The sequence below is a fragment of the Hyperolius riggenbachi genome, chromosome 6, assembly GCF_040937935.1.
Source record: "Hyperolius riggenbachi isolate aHypRig1 chromosome 6, aHypRig1.pri, whole genome shotgun sequence".
Taxonomy (NCBI): Eukaryota; Metazoa; Chordata; class Amphibia; order Anura; family Hyperoliidae; genus Hyperolius; species Hyperolius riggenbachi.
The window spans coordinates 10,598,210-10,619,066 of NC_090651.1; the positions used below are offsets into that span (position 1 = coordinate 10,598,210).

The 20,857-nt window shown below is 49.2% G+C and overlaps 1 protein-coding gene across 1 annotated transcript in view; it reads left to right on the top strand.

Moving 5' to 3' along the window:
• The window catches only part of TMEM201 (transmembrane protein 201), a 74,482-nt gene that overhangs the window by 40,994 nt on the left and 12,631 nt on the right, over positions 1-20,857 (top strand). Inside the window, 2 exon segments of the mRNA XM_068238832.1 lie at positions 6,186-6,403; positions 20,099-20,170. Of these exon segments, the coding sequence (XP_068094933.1) occupies positions 6,186-6,403; positions 20,099-20,170 (290 nt within the window).

Sequence of the window (20,857 nt, forward strand, 5' to 3'; positions counted from 1 at the left end):
CAGTCATGTGGTGGTCGCAGTGTCTGTATGCTGTGCTCGGCTCATGTTCTCATTACCTGTGCGTGTTTCCTGTTGTCAGGTGGTACATCCACACTCAGCCTTTTCTTTCATGCTGCTTTTTCATGTTTGACTTTATTTGATTTAGATGTGTGGTTTTTTTTTTGTGTGTTTTTTCCTGTATCCTCTAAGTAATTTTTGCTTGTACAGTATTTACAGATGAAACTTGAAAAATGAGAATATTGTACAAAAGTTCATTTATTTCAGTAATTCAGCTTAAAAGGTGAAACTAATATATGAAATAGGAGCCCTTTGCAGGTGTTTTGGAGTAATTGGCTGATTAGAGTCCGACACTTTGAGCTGAGAATATTGAACATTTTCACAATAGTCTAATGGGGTGAGATTCTGATTTTTGGGGGTTCCATAAGTTGTAAGCCTTAATGATCAACATTATAACAAATAAAGGTTTGAAATATCTCGACTTGCATGTAATAAGTCTTGTTTCATATAATAGTTTCACCTTTTAAGTTAGGTTACGTTTTAAAGTGAACCAGAGACTAAGTACCATTGTGTATTTTACCATATATATCAGTTGGAGACATGAGAGAAAACACCTACCCTGCTCTCTGCTTCATCCTTCACTGCTCAGCCTGCTTGTTATCAGCCCTGATAAAATCCCTGACTGAGCATTCAGTCTGGCTTTGCTCAGCAATCATTATAGCTGAGTCTGTCTTCTCTGATGTCTTTTCAAGCCCAAGTCTGCCCCCTTGTGGCTCTGCTCAGAAATCATTATAGCTGAGTCATTATAGCAAATTCTGACTGAATGCACAGTCGGGGATTTTATCAGGGCTGATAACAAGCAGGCTGATCAGTGAAGAATGAAACGGAGAGCAGGGTAGGTGTTTTCTCTAATGTTCCCACTGATATATATGGTAAAATACATGAGGGTGCTTCGTCTCTGGTTCACTTTAAGTGAATTACTGAGATAAATGGACTTTTAAGCATGATATCCTAATTTTTTGAGTGTAACCTGTAATGTCTTGCCAAAGGATTGATGGTCAGTGAGATGTAAACTTAAAGTAAATCTGAAGGCAATTTTAAAATAAGAAACAGATACTCGCCTAAGGAGCCGGAAGGCTCTGGGTTCTAACGAGCCTTCCCGGTGTCCTCAGTCCCACGCAGGCTGCACAGTTTGTATCTCCTGCCGGGAGAGACTTCGGCAGTCTTTGGAAACTCTCTGGCTTCTGAAGACCGGTAGCTCCGTACTGCTCACGCATGAAGCTCCGTACTGCTCACGCATGAAGCTCCGTACTGCTCACGCATGAAGCTCCGTACTGCTCACGCATGAAGCTCCGTACTGCTCACGCATGAAGCTCCGTACTGCTCACGCACGGAGCTCCGTACTGCTCACGCACGGAGCTCCGTACTGCTCACGCATGAAGCTCCGTACTGCTCACGCATGAAGCTCCGTACTGCTCACGCATGAAGCTCCGTACTGCTCACGCATAAAGCTCCGTACTGCTCACGCATGAAGCTCCGTACTGCTCACGCATGAAGCTCCGTACTGCTCACGCATGATGGCGCTTGCGCAGTATGGAGCAGCTCAACTTCGGAAGCCCAAGTGCAGCATCCTTTTCCTCGTGGGGAAAGCATGGATTTCTGGTGGACAATTTTTAATACAGAATTACAGATAGCGGGTTGCCATGCACTGTATGACTCTTTCCTGATACCTTTGCACCCTGTGTGCCTCTGAGGAAGCGGCTTCTGGCCCAAGTGCTTCCAAGTTTCTCCCCAACCTGGTGATTGGTCATGGACTGCCAATGGGGGAGCTCGCAGGGGACGCGGGCACTGGGAGAGGAGAGGAAAGGGAAGGCTTATTCGGACCCAGAGCCTTCCTCTCCTTAGGTGAGTATCGGTTTGTTTTTTATTTTAAAATTGCCTTCAGACTCTCTTTAAAAAAACACTGAAGCGAAAAAATAAATGAATTATGATATAATGAATTGGTTGTGTAGTACGGATAATTACTAGAACATTAGTAGCAAAGAAAATATTCTATTTTTATTTATAGTTATATAGTGTTTTTTTATAACATTGCATCATTATCTACACCCTACTCAGAATTCTAAATGATTTTACAGAGCAGGCCAGTGAAATTTTGACTTGTCCTCTGGATAGAAAAAGAAAATACAGTGACTGACAGTTGAGATAACAAGCTTCAGAAGACAGAGCTTTCTGCGACTTTGAAAGTCGTGATGCCCAATGGCTTATTTGCATCGATAACTGGAGTTTAACTCTTCCTGTACTGGAATCAATATTAGACTTACGTCTCTGCTCCTAATGTTTTATTTCTTAGCTGTACTACACATACAAATCATATCATAATATTTTTTTTCACTTCAGTGTCTCTTTAAAGTAACACATTGGTAGTATTGTCTCGCACTCACAACACGATCAAAGTTCAGGTCAATAAGGGAAGTGTGACAGCTGAAAAGAGGGATGACGCCCTCTATGCAGTATTCAACAAGGAAGAAAGCTGGCACATGGTTTCATGTAAAAAATATGGCCAACGTTTCGGAGCAGCGTATGACCCCTTTATCAAGGCAATATTTTCTCGGAGGCAAAGATCTGTCTGCTGCTGTTCAAAAGTTCCTGCATAGGAAGTGGGAGTCTGGCTCCTCTAACACTCTCTCACTGACAGAAATGGGTCTTGTCTGGGATCAGATCTTTGCCTAGGGGTCCTACGCGGCTCCGAAATGTTGGCCATCTCTTTAAAGTAAACATGAAGTGACCTGTAAAAAACAAGTCAGATTCTCGCCTATGTGAGGGAAGGCTGGTTTCCATAGAGCGCTCCCAGTCCTCTCTCTGTGCATTTGATCTACAGCTGCTCCCCATTGAAATGACGCGCCTTTGGAAGCCCTCCCGTCCCTGGGTACTTCTGAAGATGGGCGCCTCCGCACGGCAAGAGCCCGGACTCCCTCATGTCCCCACTGCTCGAGGAGGGCCAGAGTTGTACCCGACCTGGGGGAGGGGCGGCAGCATTGGAAAGAGGACCAGGACGGCTCTTTGGGATCCCCAGCCCTTCCTCTACATAGGTGAGTATCTTTTTTTTTTTTTTTTTTTTTTAATTTCTGCTCGCTTCACTGCGCTTTCACACTGGTGTGGTTTCACCGCAGGCCACCGCTACGCCAATGAAAGTCTATGGGGATTTTCATACCAGCACGATGCGATGGAAGTGACGGTTTCCCTGCATCCCCGACCCGAGCGTCTACCTACGTTACCTTCAATTCGTGCTGCGGGCCATAAGTCATGTACCTCTATGGCGACTCGTAACTGTAAAAATGTCTCGCGTTAGCGCTGCGCGCATGCGTGGAAGTGTGTTTTAGCAATACGCCTCCGTGCAGTTCCTTTCTTCGGCCACAGGAAGCGATAGAGAGCCTCACTTCCCGCTGCCCGACTGGTATTACTGCGTATTAATGCACTAATCCCCTAAGGCTTGTTTTTGGTAGTGCGACCACTGCACCAAAAACGCCGGTTAGCAGTGTGAAACCTGCCTCCGGGTCGCACATGCAAGACAGTTCTTGACTGAGGTACTTTCATGTGTTTAGAGGCCTCGACCTCCTGTGGCCAGCAGAGATGATCCGTTAGCTGCTGAGCAGACGAGCTTGTACGCAGCGTGCCATTAAGATGATCCGTTAGATACTGATCAGACGAGCTTGTACGCAGCGCGCCATTAAGATGTGTACAAACCAGGGCTGTGGAGTCTGTACAAAAATCATCTGACTCCAACTCCAGGTACCCAAAATGGCTCAGACTCCTCGACTCCGACTCCTTAGTCTAATACCAGGGCTATGGATTTGGTACAAAAATCATCCCACTCCCAACTCTGACTCCTCGGTTTATAAAACCTCCAACTCTGACTCCAGGTACCCTCCTTGACTCCGACTCCACAGCCCTGGTACAAACGCACAGATACTGTCTCCTGCTATATCGGGACTCAATAACTGGGGTGACAGTTCTGTACAGACATGTTGCTAGCATAGAGGCTAATGACCTATTCTGTTGCCATGGAGAGGGACGGAGGGAGTTTCTTGTGTCCAGGACAAAATGATTACCATCTCTCATTGACCATCACTAATGCCCAGACATTGCCAAGTAAAGAAAGATCTGCTCCTTTATATATCACATCTTTGTGCTGGATGATCTGGCAGGCCTGCATACCTGGAGCCAGGGATACACTGCAGCTATTGCCGAGTAACTGGCACGTTATTGATGTGAGCTCTGTGTATCCCGGCTGTGCCCGTCCGGCGTCTCAGCTGCTGGTAGAACAGATTTCTGATTGTACGGCGACACCAGGCCGCTCTCAGCTGCTGCTGATTGTACGGCGACACCAGGCCGCTCTCAGCTGCTGCTGATTGTACGGTGACACCAGGCCGCTCTCAGCTGCTGCAGCGCCTGCGGTCTGTGAAGGGTCGCATTGTTGACATGAGCAGACAGGCGTCTGATGTGTTCGCAGAGCCCAGGACAGCTGTGACACAAGACGGGACAACAGCCCTGATCCCCAGCTCTGAGCCATCACTGCAGCTGCAGGAATCAGACAGGTGCTGCCAGAAGTCAGAGCAGAGGGGAATATTCACTCACTGCTACAAGTGCAGCTATTAACAAACGTTCTGATTGGCTTCTCTGAGAAACAGGTTTCATTGGACTTGTTTTAAAGTGAATCCGAGCTAAGAGTGAAATGGAGGCTGCCATATGTTTCCTTTTAAACAATACCAGTTGCCTGGCAGCCCTGCTGATCCATCTGGCTGCAGTAGTGTCTGAATCACACCAGAAACAAGCATGTAGCTAATCCAGAGTCACACTCCAGTCACAGCACCTGATCTGCATGCTTGTTCAGGGGCTATGGCTAAAAGTATTAGAGGCAGAGGATCAGCAGGACAACCATGCATTCTGCATTATTTAAAAGAAAAAAAAATGGCCTCCATATTTCTCTTACTTCAGGTGTCCTTAAAAGGTACCTGAACTGTTAATACAGTTGCAAGAGACAGCCATGGGATCTTCAGCTATTAGGTAATTAAAAAGAAGGGACATTTAAAACTGGTTATAGGGTTTTTTTTCAGTATTTGGGAACTGCTTGATAAAAAAAAGAAACCAGTTACTCACCTAAGGAGAGGGAAGGTTCTGGGTACTATTGAGCCTGCCCTCTCTTCTCCCGATACCCTCGGTGCAGCGCTGGCTCCCCCGTGCAAATCCCCCGCCGTGGGGCACTTCGGGGGCCGAGTTCTCCCGAAGACAGGCGGCTCCCACCTGCACGTGCACTAGAGCGCTCGCGCGTGCGCAGTGTGTAGCAGCCTGTCTTTGGGAGTACTCGGGCCACCGAAGACTTTCTGAAGTCACCTTCTCCGGCGGAAGGAGCAGTATTTGACCAATTAGCCAAATACTGCTCCCGGGGACAGCGCAGCATCATGGGCACTGGGAGAGGAGAGGGAGGGCTCATCAGGGCCTCAAGCCTTCCCTCTCCTTAGGTAAGTATCTGTTTTTTTTATATGTAGCGGTTCCCATTGACTTGAAAGTAAACATTAAAGTGAAAATAAACTGACAAGCAATTGTATTACTGGGGCTTTCCTGAAATTCCCATAGTCTAGTTGGCGGATTAACGGACTCGGGTGATTGGTAATGTTTGTTCAGCCCCTGGACAGGTCTAAACAGTTAAACTTTATTTGGTCTTTGAAGTAAACTTGAGGAACACTGTCCGGCCTTCTGCACCTGCCTCATATAAACCTTTTATGTCCGAGGACTTAAAAGCAGCAATTAAATGAGTCCAAAAAAGGTGCAGGGAATGTCCTATTCAGAATTTGCAGCATGCAAGATGTTCGCCCCTATGCCCCAGGTACAAGATGGCTGCCCCTATGCCTCAAACAAGATGGCCGTCCCTATGCCCCAGGTACAAGATGGCTGCCCCTATGCCTCAAACAAGATGGCTGTCCCTATGCCTCAGAAACAAGATGGCTACTCCTATGATTTAGAAAAAAGATGAATTGTCCCTTTTGAGTAAGAGACAGGATGGCTACCCCATGACTCAGAAACAAGAGGGCTGCCTTTGTGCCACAGAAAGTACATTGCCTCCTCTGCTCGCTGTTTTCTTGTACTTCTCATGTGACCGTTGTTCAGCCTCCTCCTTCCATCTCCAGGTTCCTCTCCGGTGAGCTCATCTCTGCGTCTGGGAAAATGAGGACTGGCTTCACACTGCCGGAGCCGCCGACCGCCCTGCTGTGTACCCCGCCGGGACTCATGCAGCTGCTGAACCAACAGATGAACCACACCCCGCGCAAATCTTCCTCCTCCTCCCTGCCGGGACGCCTGAGCCGGGCGCTGTCCCTGGGAACCATCCCCTCCCTCACCCGGGCAGGTAAGCTGTACTCCCTGTCCCTGGGAACCATCCCCTCCCTTACCCGGGCAGGTAAGCTGTACTCCCTGTCCCTGGGAACCATCCTGTCCCTTACCTGGGCAGGTAAGCTGTACTCCCTGTCCCTGGGAACCATCCTGTCCCTTACCCGGGCAGGTAAGCTGTACTCCCTGTCCCTGGGAACCATCCCCTCCCTTACCCGGGCAGGTAAGCTGTACTCCCTGTCCCTGGGAACCATCCCCTCCCTTACCCGTGCAGGTAAGCTGTACTCCCTGTCCCTGGGAATCCTCCCCTTCCTCACCCGGGCAGGTAAGCTGTACTCCCTGTCCCTGGGAACCATCCCCTCCCTTACCCGGGCAGGTAAGCTGTACTCCCTGTCCCTGGGAACCATCCTGTCCCTTACCCGTGCAGGTAAGCTGTACTCCCTGTCCCTGGGAACCATCCCCTCCCTTACCCGGGCAGGTAAGCTGTACTCCCTGTCCCTGGGAACCATCCCCTCCCTTACCCGGGCAGGTAAGCTGTACTCCCTGTCCCTGGGAACCATCCCCTCCCTTACCCGGGCAGGTAAGCTGTACTCCCTGTCCCTGGGAACCATCCCCTCCCTTACCCGGGCAGGTAAGCTGTACTCCCTGTCCCTGGGAACCATCCCCTCCCTTACCCGGGCAGGTAAGCTGTACTCCCTGTCCCTGGGAACCATCCCCTCCCTTACCTGAGCAGGTAAGCTGTACTCCCTGTCCCTGGGAACCATCTCCTCCCTCACCCGGGCAGGTAAGCTGTACTCCCTGTCCCTGGGAACCATCCTGTCCTTTACCCGGGCAGGTAAGCTGTACTCCCTGTCCCTGGGAACCATCCTGTCCCTTACCCGGGCAGGTAAGCTGTACTCCCTGTCCCTGGGAACCATCCTGTCCCTTACCTGGGCAGGTAAGCTGTACTCCCTGTCCCTGGGAACCATCCCCTCCCTTACCCGGGCAGGTAAGCTGTACTCCCTGTCCCTGGGAACCATCCTGTCCCTTACCTGGGCAGGTAAGCTGTACTCCCTGTCCCTGGGAACCATCCCCTCCCTTACCCGGGCAGGTAAGCTGTACTCCCTGTCCCTGGGAACCATCCCGTCCCTCACCCGGGCAGGTAAGCTGTACTCCCTGTCCCTGGGAACCATCCTCTCCCTTACCTGGGCAGGTAAGCTGTACTCCCTGTACTTGGGAACCATCCTGTCCCTTACCTGGGCAGGTAAGCTGTACTCCCTGTCCCTGGGAACCATCCCCTCCCTTACCCGGGCAGGTAAGCTGTACTCCCTATCCCTGGGAACCATCCTGTCCCTTACCTGGGCAGGTAAGCTGTACTCCCTGTCCCTGGGAACCATCCCCTCCCTTACCTGGGCAGTTAAGCTGTACTCCCTGTCCCTGGGAACCATCCCCTCCCTTACCCGGGCAGGTAAGCTGTACTCCCTGTCCCTGGGAACCATCCTGTCCCTTACCTGGGCAGTTAAGCTGTACTCCCTGTCCCTTACCTGAGCAGGTAAGCTGTACTCCCTGTCCCTTACCTGAGCAGGTAAGCTGTACTCCCTGTCCCTTACCTGAGCAGGTAAGCTGTACTCCCTGTCCCTTACCTGAGCAGGTAAGCTGTACTCCCTGTCCCTGGGAACCATCCTGTCCCTTACCCGTGCAGGTAAGCTGTACTCCCTGTCCCTGGGAACCCTCCCCCCCTCACCCGTGCAGGTAAGCTGTACTCCCTGTCCCTGGGAACCATCCTGTCCCTTACCTGGGCAGGTAAGCTGTTCTCCCTGTCCCTGGGAACCCTCCCTCACCTGAGCAGGTAAGCTGTACTCCCTGTCCCTGGGAACCATCCCCTCCCTCACCTGAGCAAGTAAGCTATACTCCCTGTCCCTGGGAACCATCCCCTCCCTTACCCGGGCAGGTAAGCTGTACTCCCTGTCCCTGGGAATCCATCCCCTCCCTCACCTGAGCAGGTAAGCTGTACTCCCTGTCCCTGGGAACCATCTCCTCCCTCACCCGGGCAGGTAAGCTGTACTCCCTGTCCCTGGGAACCATCCCCTCCCTCACCTGAGCAGGTAAGCTGTACTCCCTGTCCCTGGGAACCATCTCCTCCCTCACCCGGGCAGGTAAGCTGTACTCCCTGTCCCTGGGAACCATCCTGTCCCTTACCTGGGCAGGTAAGCTGTACTCCCTGTCCCTGGGAACCATCCCCTCCCTTACCCGGGCAGGTAAGCTGTACTCCCTATCCCTGGGAACCATCCTGTCCCTTACCTGGGCAGGTAAGCTGTACTCCCTGTCCCTGGGAACCATCCCCTCCCTTACCCGGGCAGGTAAGCTGTACTCCCTGTCCCTGGGAACCATCCCGTCCCTCACCCGGGCAGGTAAGCTGTACTCCCTGTCCCTGGGAACCATCCTCTCCCTTACCTGGGCAGGTAAGCTGTACTCCCTGTCCTTGGGAACCATCCTGTCCCTTACCTGGGCAGGTAAGCTGTACTCCCTGTCCCTGGGAACCATCCCCTCCCTTACCCGGGCAGGTAAGCTGTACTCCCTATCCCTGGGAACCATCCCGTCCCTTACCTGGGCAGGTAAGCTGTACTCCCTGTCCCTGGGAACCATCCCCTCCCTTACCTGGGCAGGTAAGCTGTACTCCCTGTCCCTGGGAACCATCCCCTCCCTTACCCGGGCAGGTAAGCTGTACTCCCTGTCCCTGGGAACCATCCTGTCCCTTACCTGGGCAGGTAAGCTGTACTCCCTGTCCCTGGGAACCCTCCCCCCCTCACCCGTGCAGGTAAGCTGTACTCCCTGTCCCTGGGAACCATCCTGTCCCTTACCTGGGCAGGTAAGCTGTTCTCCCTGTCCCTGGGAACCCTCCCTCACCTGAGCAGGTAAGCTGTACTCCCTGTCCCTGGGAACCATCCCCTCCCTCACCTGAGCAGGTAAGCTGTACTCCCTGTCCCTGGGATCCATCCCCTCCCTCACCCGTGCAGGTAAGCTGTACTCCCTGTCCCTGGGAACCCTCCCCTCCCTCACCCGGGCAGGTAAGCTGTACTCCCTGTCCCTGGGATCCATCCCCTCCCTCACCCGTGCAGGTAAGCTGTACTCCCTGTCCCTGGGAACCCTCCCCTCCCTCACCCGGGCAGGTAAGCTGTACTCCCTGTCCCTGGGATCCATCCTGTCCCTCACCCGGGCAGGTAAGCTGTTCTCCCTGTCCCTGGGAACCCTCCTCTCCCTCACCCGGGCAGGTAAGCTGTACTCCCTGTCCCTGGGAACCATCCAGTCCCTTACCTGGGCAGGTAAGCTGTTCTCCCTGTCCCTGGGAACCATCCCCTCCCTTACCGGGCAGGTAAGCTGTACTCCCTGTCCCTGGGAACCTCCCTTACCCGGGCAGGTAAGCTGTACTCCCTGTCCCTAGGAACCATCACCTCCCTTACCCGAGCAGGTAAGCTGTACTCCCTGTCCCTGGGATCCATCCTGCCCCTTACCCGGGCAGGAAAGTCGTACGCCGGGCTCATACATTTTCTTAGGAGCGTACGCGAGAAATAGCCGTTGGGACACTTCGACACAGGATACAGCCGATATACGGCTCACCCTGTTCCTGCACAAGTCCTGGCGGCGTTAATTACTATTCCCCCTCCAGGTCCACGTGGATAGTGGGGAATTTTGTAATTCAGTTTCCAGCTATTGCTGCTGGCCGACTTGCAGTGTTTTGAAAGTAACTTCAGCTCCGTCTTCTGGCTGCGCTGAAGTTACTCCCTGAGCGCCACTATAGCTGTAATTCCTATTATGGTCTAAGGTGGCGCCAGCTGTGCCCAAATCTTCTGCACTCTAATTGACATGCTCGTTCTTAGGATGGTTACACACCAGGGGCATAACAAGAGGGTAGCAGACCCTGCAACTGCAGCAGTGTTCTCCCCAGAGTATTTTTCCAGCCGAGTGGCATGAAAAAGTAGCCGGGCGGGGCACGAAGGGAGAATGAAGGGCAGCAACAACTCTGATTACAGCACAGGAGGAGGATGAGGAGGCAAACCGATGACAGCCGGGCGCTCACCAAAATTAGCCGGGTGGAGCGCCTGGCTAAAAGATCCTGAGGAGAACACTGCACAGGGGGCCCCATCTACTAAACTTCCCTTCCTCCCATACAGGGGGCTATACTGCAGATCAGGAGTTTTGTGACTACACTTGTTATGGGTGTGAGGATCCTGATGGCCTCACTTGTCTTATGACCCTTATGAGATAAGCCCCGCCCCCAGGCTGGGAGGGCCACCAAGAGAAGGGGTTTGACCATTGGGGGCCCTATCAAAGTGTTGCTGGGGGCCCCATGATTTGTAGTTGCCCCCCTGGTACACACCAGACAGTTTTCACGTAAAGATCGACAGGAAATTTCCTGATAATTTTTCAGCATGTCTGATCTGCTTCCAATCAGGAAAGGGATTCATTTTATGATCGGTACGGCACACAATCGATCCTTTTCTCGATCAGAAGATGATCAGACATGTCGGAAATTATTGAATGTCTAGAAATTTCCTGTCAATTTGATGTGAAAATTGCATGGGGTTTACCAGGCATTATGCTGGGAATACACAATGAGATTTTTCAGCAGATATACTGTCCGATCGATTTTCCAAACGTTTTTCTGACCGATTTCCATTCACTTCTATGAGAAACCGATTAGGAAAATGATCAAAAATCAGACCGGACATGGCAGAATTTACCTATTGAACTGTCTTCTACCTGCTAAAAAAATAAATAAATAATAATCTCATGGTGTATTCGCAGCATTAGCTGTGTGTACAGTGTGTGTGGGTGTGACTAGTGTTGTGTGTGTAGTGTGTGATTAGTGTAGTGTTGTGTTTTGTGTGTGTGTGTGTGTGTGTGTGTGTGTAGTATAGAGTAGTGTGTGTGTGTGTGTGTAGTATAGAGTAGTGTGTGTGTGTGTGTGTGTGTGACTAGTATAGTGTAGTGTGTGTAGCGTTGTGTGTAGTGTAGTGTGTGTGTGTAGTGTAGTGTGTGTAGCGTTGTGTGTAGTGTAGTGTGTGTGTGTGTGTGTGTGTGTGTGTGTGTGTGTGTGACTAGTATAGTGTAGTGTGTGTAGCGTTGTGTGTAGTGTAGTGTGTGTGTGTGTGTGTGTGTGTGACTAGTATAGTGTAGTGTGTGTAGTGTAGTGTGTGTAGCGTTGTGTGTAGTGTAGTGTGTGTGTGTAGTGTAGTGTGTGTAGCGTTGTGTGTAGTGTAGTGTGTGTAGCGTTGTGTGTAGTGTAGTGTGTGTGTGTAGTGTGTGTGTGTGATGTAGTGTGTGACTAGTATAGTGTAGTGTGTGTAGCGTTGTGTGTAGTGTAGTGTGTGTGTGTGTGTGTGTGTGTGACTAGTATAGTGTAGTGTGTGTAGCGTTGTGTGTAGTGTAGTGTGTGTGTGTAGTGTAGTGTGTGTAGCGTTGTGTGTAGTGTAGTGTGTGTGTGTAGTGTAGTGTGTGTAGCGTTGTGTGTAGTGTAGTGTGTGTGTGTAGTGTGTGTGTGTGTGATGTAGTGTGTGACTAGTATAGTGTAGTGTGTGTAGCGTTGTGTGTAGTGTAGTATTGTGTGTGTGTGTGTGTGGGGGGGGGTCTGGTATGCAGCCAGGCCTGTGGAATGTCACTTATGTGTGGAAGCCAGATACGCTGCCCTGACACAGATTATTAACACTAGAAGTCCTGATTTCCTGCCTGCAGCCTCATTGCTGAGTGCGCAACAAATCAGAGCTTCCATATGTTAATATCATGGCGATTATACACTAATGATGCCATTGAATTGGAAATTGATAGGTTGTCGGTTGCAGCTTGTATGTAGAAGGCATCGCTCACCCTTATCCATGCGAATTCCACGTCCCACTCTGCATTTTTTTTTTGTTTGTCCTAATCTGCATTTTGTGGGTTTTTTTTTTAATTTTATTTTAGACAATGTATTTTTCCTTCTGGATTGCAATATTTCAGCACTTGCCAATGAAGGTAGTTTAAAGAGAAACTCCAACCTAGAATTGAACTTTATCCCAATCAGTAGCCGATACCCCCTTTTACATGAGAAATATGATGCTTTTCACAAACAGACCATCAGGGGGCGCTGTATGACTGATATTGTGGTTAAACCCCTCCCACAAGAAGCTCTGATGACAGCGGTACTTTTGGCAGTTTGTTACAATGTAACACGGTTCACAGACAGGAATTAGCTGTTTACAGCTGTCTGTAACAGCCAAAACAGCTACATAACCTGCCCACAGTAAAAATGTCACCATGTGATAAATGTCAGAATGTAAATCGGGGAGAGGAAAGATTTTACAATGAGCAATCACTGACTAAATCATTTATACATAATTATTGTAAAAATGAAGCACTTTTTTTTACTACATTATTTTCACTGGAGTTCCTCTTTAAATGAGGATGTAGTATAATTATTACTATTGATTTTTATAAAGCGGCGGCATATTCCGTGGCGCTGTACAGAGTAATCACAAAACAAAGGGGTACATAATACAGACAATGGGAAGTACAAACTATAGACGCTGGTGCATGATAAAGAGTTGGTATACATGGTAATGTATCCAATTAACAAAATGCGTTTCCATCGATTTGCATTAAATGAGAATTGCACACAGAAATAAGCAACACTGCAGCGCAATTTAAAAAGGCAGGGAATTGGTAAGTGTGAACAGAGCTGGAAACCGTGTAATATTCATAGACTAGTAGACCCAAGCCCGTTTAAAAACAGGCTCTAGGTCTACTTTCTGCTGCCAGTGCGCATGCACTCCGCCCGCCCGCCTTACTCCCTGGTCCCGTCCAGCTGTCCGTGCTGCGCACATGCGCAGTAGCAAAGAAAAACAGGGACAGCTGGACGCAGCAACACGGATTTTATTGTATAGGATTAGTGCATAGGTGTGTCACAATGGGCTCTATTCACAAAACTTCTCATGAATTATTTATCACCTAATTGATAAAAATTACCTTTCAGTTCATTTACACGCAAAATAATCACTCAAAGTAAGTTGTACCTGATTACGTTCAATTTCAGTATTACTTTTCTTACCTTAACCACTTGACGACCGCCCCCAGCCGATGGGCGGCGGCAAAGACCGGTCCCAAACGACCGCAATACGCCCATCGGCGGGGGCGGCTGCGGGAGTGGCTATGCGGCGATCGCGTCATTCGTGACGCGATCAGCCGCCGGGGACTGGCTCCGCCCCCCGTTCGCCGTAACCCGCCGGCCGTTCGGAAGCGCCGGCGGGTTACTGGCATCCGGATCGCCGCTGCAACAGTGTATAATAGGCTTTGTAATGTATACAAAGCCTATTATACTGGCTGCCTCCTGCCCTGGTGGTCCCAGTGTCCGAGGGACCACCAGGGCAGGCTGCAGCCACCCTAGTCTGCACCCAAGCACACTGATTTCCCCCCCCCTGCCCCCTGATCGCCCACAGCACCCCTCAGACCCCCCCCTGCCCACCCCCCAGACCACTGTTTGCACCCAGTCACCCCCCTAATCACCCATCAATCACTCCCTGTCACTATCTGTCAACGCTATTTTTTTTTTAAGTCCCTAATCTGCCCCCTACTCCCTCCTGATCACCCCCCCACCCCTCAGATTCTCCCCAGACCCCCCCCCAGACCCCCCCCCCGTGTACTGTATGCATCTATCCCCCCTGATCACCTGTCAATCACCTGTCAATCACCTGTCAATCACCCGTCAATCACCCCCTGTCACTGCCACCCATCAATCAGCCCCTGATCTGCCCCTTGCGGGCAATCTGATCACCCCCCCACACCAATAGATCGCCCGCAGATCCGACATCAGATCACCTCCCAAATCCATTGTTTACATCTATTCTCTCCTCTAAACACCCACTAATTACCCATCAATCACCCCCTATCACCACCTGTCACTGTTACCCATCAGATTAGACCCTAATCTGCCCCTTGCGGGCACCCAATCACCTGCCCACACGCTCAGATTGCCCTCAGACCCCCCCCCCCCTTATCAATTCGCCCGTGCAATATTTACATCTGTTCTCCCCTGTAATAACCCACTGATTACCTGTCAATCACCCATCAATCACCCCCTGTCACTGCCACCCATCAATCACCCCCTGTCACTGCCACCCATCAATCAGCCCCTGACCTGCCCCTTGCGGGCAATCTGATCACCCACCCACACCAATAGATCGCCCGCAGATCCGACATCAGATCACCTCCCAAATCCATTGTTTACATCTATTCTCTCCTCTAAACACCCACTAATTACCCATCAATCACCCCCTATCACCACCTGTCACTGTTACCCATCAGATTAGACCCTAATCTGCCCCTTGCGGGCACCCAATCACCTGCCCACACGCTCAGATTGCCCTCAGACCCCCCCCCCCTTATCAATTCGCCCGTGCAATATTTACATCTGTTCTCCCCTGTAATAACCCACTGATTACCTGTCAATCACCCATCAATCACCCCCTGTCACTGCCACCCATCAATCACCCCCTGTCACTGCCACCCATCAATCAGCCCCTGACCTGCCCCTTGCGGGCAATCTGATCACCCACCCACACCAATAGATCGCCCGCAGATCCGACATCAGATCACCTCCCAAATCCATTGTTTACATCTATTCTCTCCTCTAAACACCCACTAATTACCCATCAATCACCCCCTATCACCACCTGTCACTGTTACCCATCAGATTAGACCCTAATCTGCCCCTTGCGGGCACCCAATCACCCGCCCACACCTCAGAACGCCCTCAGACCCCAGCCCTGATCACCTCGCCAGTGCATTGCTTGCATCTATTTCCCCCCTCTAATCACACCTTGAGACACCCATCAATCACCTCCTGTCACCCCCTAGCACACCTACCCATCAGATCAGGCCCTAATTTGCCCCGTGTGGGCTCCTGATCACTCGGCCAAACCCTCAGATCCCCCTCAGACCCCCTTCCGATCACCTCCCCAGTGCATTGATTGCATCTATTTTCCCCTCTAACCGCCCCCTGAGACACCCATCAATCACCTCCTGTCACCCCCCTAGCACTCCTATCCATCAGATCAGGCCCAATACATCCTGTCATCTAAGAGGCCACCCTGCTTATGACCGATTCCACAAAATTTGCCCCCTCATAGACCACCTGTCATCAAAATTTGCAGATGCTTATACCCCTGAACAGTCATTTTGAGAAATTTGGTTTCCAGACTACTCACAGTTTTGGGCCCGTAAAATGCCAGGGCAGTATAGGAACCCCACAAGTGACCCCATTTTAGAAAGAAGACACCCCAAGGTATTCTGTTAGGTGTATGATGAGTTCATAGAATATTTTATTTTTTGTCAAAAGTTAGCGGAAATTGGATTGTTATTGTTTTTTTCACAAAGTGTCATTTTTCACTAACTTGTGAGAAAAAATAAAATCTTCTATGAACTCACCATACCCCTAACGGAATACCTTGGGGTGTCTTCTTTCTAAAATGGGGTCACTTGTGGGGTTCCTATACTGCCCTGGCATTTTAGGGGCCCTAAACCGTGAGGAGTAGTCAGTCTAGAAAACAAATGCCTCAAAATGACCTGTGAATAGGACGTTGGGCCCCTTAGCGCACCTAGGCTGCAAAAAAGTGTCACACATGTGGTATCGCCATACTCAGGAGAAGTAGTATAATGTGTTTTGTGGTGTATTTTTACACATACCCATGCTGGGTGGGAGAAATCTCTCTGTAAATGGACAATTGTGTGTAAAACAAATAAAAAATGTGTCATTTACAGAGATATTTCTCCCACCCAGCATGGTTATATGTAAAAATACACCACAAAACACATTATACTACTTCTTCTGAGTACGGCGATACCACATGTGTGACACTTTTTTGCAGCCTAACTGTGCTAAGGGGCCCAAAGTCCAATGAGTACCTTTAGGATTTCACAGGTCATTTTGAGACATTTGGGTTCAAGACTACTCCTCACGGTTTAGGGCCCCTAAAATGCCAGGGCAGTATAGGAACCCCACAAGTGACCCCATTTTAGAAAGAAGACACCCCAAGGTATTCTTTTAGGTGTATGATGAGTTCATAGAAGATTTTATTTTTTGTCACAAGTTAGCGGAAATTGATATGTATTGTTTTTTTTTTCACAAAGTGTCATTTTCCGCTAACTTGTGACAAAAAAAAAATCTTCTATGAACTCACCATACTCCTAACAGAATACCTTGGGGTGTCTTCTTTCTAAAATGGGGTCACTTGTGGGGTTCCTATACTGCCCTGGCATTTTAGGGGCCCTAAACCGTGAGGAGTAGTCTAGAATCCAAATGCCTCAAAATGACCTGTGAATAGGACGTTAGGCCCCTTAGCGCACCTAGGTTGCAAAAAAGTGTCACACATGTGGTATCGCCGTACTCAGAAGAAGTAGTATAATGTGTTTTGGGGTGTATTTTTATACATACCCATGCTGGGTGGGAGAAATCTCTCTGTAAATGGACAATTGTGTGTAAAAAAAATCAAATAATTGTCATTTACAGAGATATTTCTCCCACCCAGCATGGGTATGTGTAAAAATACACCCCAAAACACATTATACTACTTCTCCTGAGTACGGCGGTACCACATGTGTGGCACTTTTTTGCACCCTAAGTGCGCTAAGGGGCCCAAAGTCCAATGAGTACCTTTAGGATTTCACAGGTCATTTTGCCACATTTGGTTTCAAGACTACTCCTCACGGTTTAGGGCCCCTAAAATGCCAGGGCAGTATAGGAACCCCACAAATGACTCCATTTTAGAAAGAAGACAGCCAAGGTATTCCGTTAGGAGAATGGCGAGTTCATAGAAGATTTTATTTTTGTCACAAGTTAGCGGAAAATGACACTTTGTGAAAAAAAACAATTAAAATCAATTTCCGCTAACTTGTGACAAAAAAAAAAAATCTTCTATGAACTCACCATACATCTAACGGAATACCTTGGGGTGTCTTCTTCTAAAATGGGGTAATTTGTGGGGTTCCTATACTGTCCTGGCATTTTAGGGGCCCTAAACCGTGAGGAGTAGTCTTGAAACGAAATTTCTCAAAATGACCTGTGAAATCCTAAAGGTACTCATTGGACTTTGGGCCCCTTAGCGCAGTTAGGGTGCAAAAAAGTGCCACACATGTGGTATCGCCGTACTCAGGAGAAGTAGTATAATGTGTTTTGGGGTGTATTTTTCCACATACCCATGCTGAGTGGGAGAAATATCTCTATAAATAGACAATTGTGTGTAAAAAAAATAAAAAATTTGTCATTTACAGAGATATTTCTCCCACCCAGCATGGGTATGTGTAAAAATACACCCCAAAACACATTATACTACTTTTCCTGAGTACGGCAATACCACATGTGTGGCACTTTTTTGCGGCCTAACTGCGCTAAGGGGCCCAAAGTCCAATGAGCATCTTTAGGCTTTACAGGGGTGCTTACAATTTAGCACCCCCCAAATGCCAGGACAGTAAACACACCCCACAAATGACCCCATTCTGGAAAGTAGACACTTCAAGGTATTCAGAGAGGAGCATAGTGAGTCCGTGGCAGATTTCATTTTTTTTTGTCGCAAGTTAGAAGAAATGGAAACTTTTTTTTTTTTTTTTTTTTGTCACAAACTGTCATTTTCCGCTAACTTGTGACAAAAAATAAAATCTTCTATGAACTCACCATGCCTCTCACTGAATACTTTGGGATGTCTTCTTTCCAAAATGGGGTCATTTGGGGGGTATTTGTACTATCCTGGAATTTTAGCCCCTCATGAAACATGACAGGTGCGCAGAAAAGTCAGAGATGCTTGAAAATGGGAAAATTCACTTTTGGCACCATAGTTTGTAAACGCTATAACTTTTACCCAATCCAATAAATATACACTGAATGTTTTTTTTTTTATCAAAGACATGTAGCAGAATAACTTTCGCGCTCAAATGTATAGGAAATTTTACTTTATTTGAAAAATGTCAGCACAGAAAGTTAAAAAAGTCATTTTTTTGACAAAATTCATGTCTTTTTTGATGAATATAATAAAAAGTAAAACTCGCAGCAGCAATCAAATAGCATCAAAAGAAAGCTGTATTAGTGACAAGAAAAGGAGGTAAAATTCATTTAGGTGGTAGGTTGTATGACCGAGCAATAAACCGTGAAAGCTGCAGTGGTCTGAATGGAGAAAAAGGCTCTGGTCCTTAAGGGGCGAAAAGACTGTGGTCCCGAAGTGGTTAAGTACATTACATTTTTGCTCTTTTGGAGCTTAAAAAAAGTAACATAAATAAGAGGAAAACAGGTGTAAAAGCTTTGTGAATGATGCCCAGTGCCCATGGGCCAAATGCCCTCCTTGCCTTTTTTATGCCACTTAGTTTGAGACGGTTAATAAACGTTAAATCTTAATAAACAATTAGGCCCGCGACTTAAGGTAGCCACTAACGGTCCCATTTCTAGAAATCGTTCGAGCGATCAGAAATTCTGATCAGACGAAAAATTGTTCACTACACCATAAACTAACCAATCATTGCTTCCTATCTATCACGAGCAACAAGAAAATCCAAATTTTGGTTCAATGAAAATTTAATCGGACGATTGTTTTTATAATCGTTCATTATCGATTGTGCCCATCAACTGAGATTATTTACAACCAATCCGATCAGAATTTCTGATCGCTCTAACGATTTTTCGCTAGAAATTGGACTGTTAGTGGCCACCTTTAGACAAGATTTTAGATTTTGGCCCCTTATGTGATTGAATTTGACACTCTTGGATTAGAGGATTTACTTTATTTGATTTAAATTGAAAGCTGCCCATTGTGTTTCCCCCAAGCCGGTACACATACACCGGCAATATTGTGGCTGCAAACTGTTCCTCTGACCTGTTCTCCCCTCCCAGCGGGGAATCTGAAACTCGCCTCGCTCACAGAATTCCCGCATCGCATCTCTATGGCAACAGGACGTCACATGACACGACATTAAGAAGCGCCAGCATATTACTCGCTGTCAGCCACCGTGTAATACACTGGCACGTTCTGACGTCACATCGTGTGACGTCCTGTTACCATAGAGACATGACGCGGGACTTCTGTGAGCGAGGTGAGTTTCAAATTTCCCTGCTGCCCGCTCGCAGTTTTACAGGGAGGGGAGGGGTGGAATTTTAAGAATGCTGCCCGTGGTCCGCAGAATGCGACCCGGGCCACGTAAACATTGCCCAGGCTTGCTTCCACCCCTTGCAGCTGACAAGTCCCACTCCGCGCTCAGCCACCAGACAGTGCAGAGGGTGACCTCGGGGTCGTCTTTACTGCACCTGCGCGAGCGCCGCTGTTAATCAAGCCTGCAAAGTACACCGATGATGACGTGGACTTGATTGACAGTGGCTCCTGCACACTAGAGGAGGTCGGCCTCTGCATCGGCGGGGACACCGGGCCGGCGGCTGGGATTGGGGCTGCGGCGTGGGACATGTCTGTTGTAAGGGGCTGGAGGAAATCCCCGGCAAGTAGAAGCTGGGGGGGGAGGGTTTTGCCTGAAGACTCCTTTAAAGTTACTTCAAGTATTCTTGAAGTTATTACAGACTGAATTGTGGGTTTGTCGGTTTGCCTTTCTGTAAGGGGTACCATTCTGTAAGGGGTCTTCCTGCCCAGTTTGGAGTACAGACGGTTGTCTCTGTTAGTGAAACGCGTCAGTTGCAGAGAAGATTGGGTAATATAACGCTGTTTGTGTTTTGCAGATTCTGGGTACCTGTTCAGTGGCAGCCGGCCAGCCTCCCGAGCGTCTACCTACAAGGAGTCTCCGGGATCAGGTGAGGCTGCAGGGAGGGGCCAGGATATCCGCAGATGAATTATGGGCAGGGAGGGGCCGGGATATCGGCAGATGAATTATGGGCAGGGAGGGGCCTAGATATCGGCAGGTGAATAATGGGCAGGGAGGGGCCGGGATATCGGCAGATGAATTATGGGTAGGGAGGGGCCGGGATATAAGCAGATGAATTATGAGCAGGGAGGGGCCGGGATATGAGTAGATGAATTATGGGCAGGGAGGGGCCAGGATATCAGCAGATGAATTATGGGCAGGGAGGGGCCGGGATATCAGCAGATGAATTATGGGAGGGGCCGGGATATCAGCATATGAATTATGGGCAGGGAGGGGCCAGGATATCAGCAGGTGAATTATGGGCAGGGAGGGGCCGGGATATCGGCAGGTGAATTATGGGCAGGGAGGGGCCAGGATATCGGCAGATGAATTATGGACAGGGAGGGGCCAGGATATCGGCAGATGAATTATGGGCAGGGAGGGGCCAGGATATCGGCAGATTAATTATGGGCAGGGAGGGGCCGGGATATCAGCAGGTGAATTATGGGCAGGGAGGGGCCAGGATATCGGCAGATGAATTATGGGCAGGGAGGGGCCGGGATATCAGCAGGTGAATTATGGGCAGGGAGGGGCCGGGATATCAGCAGGTGAATTATGGGCAGGGAGGGGCCGGGAT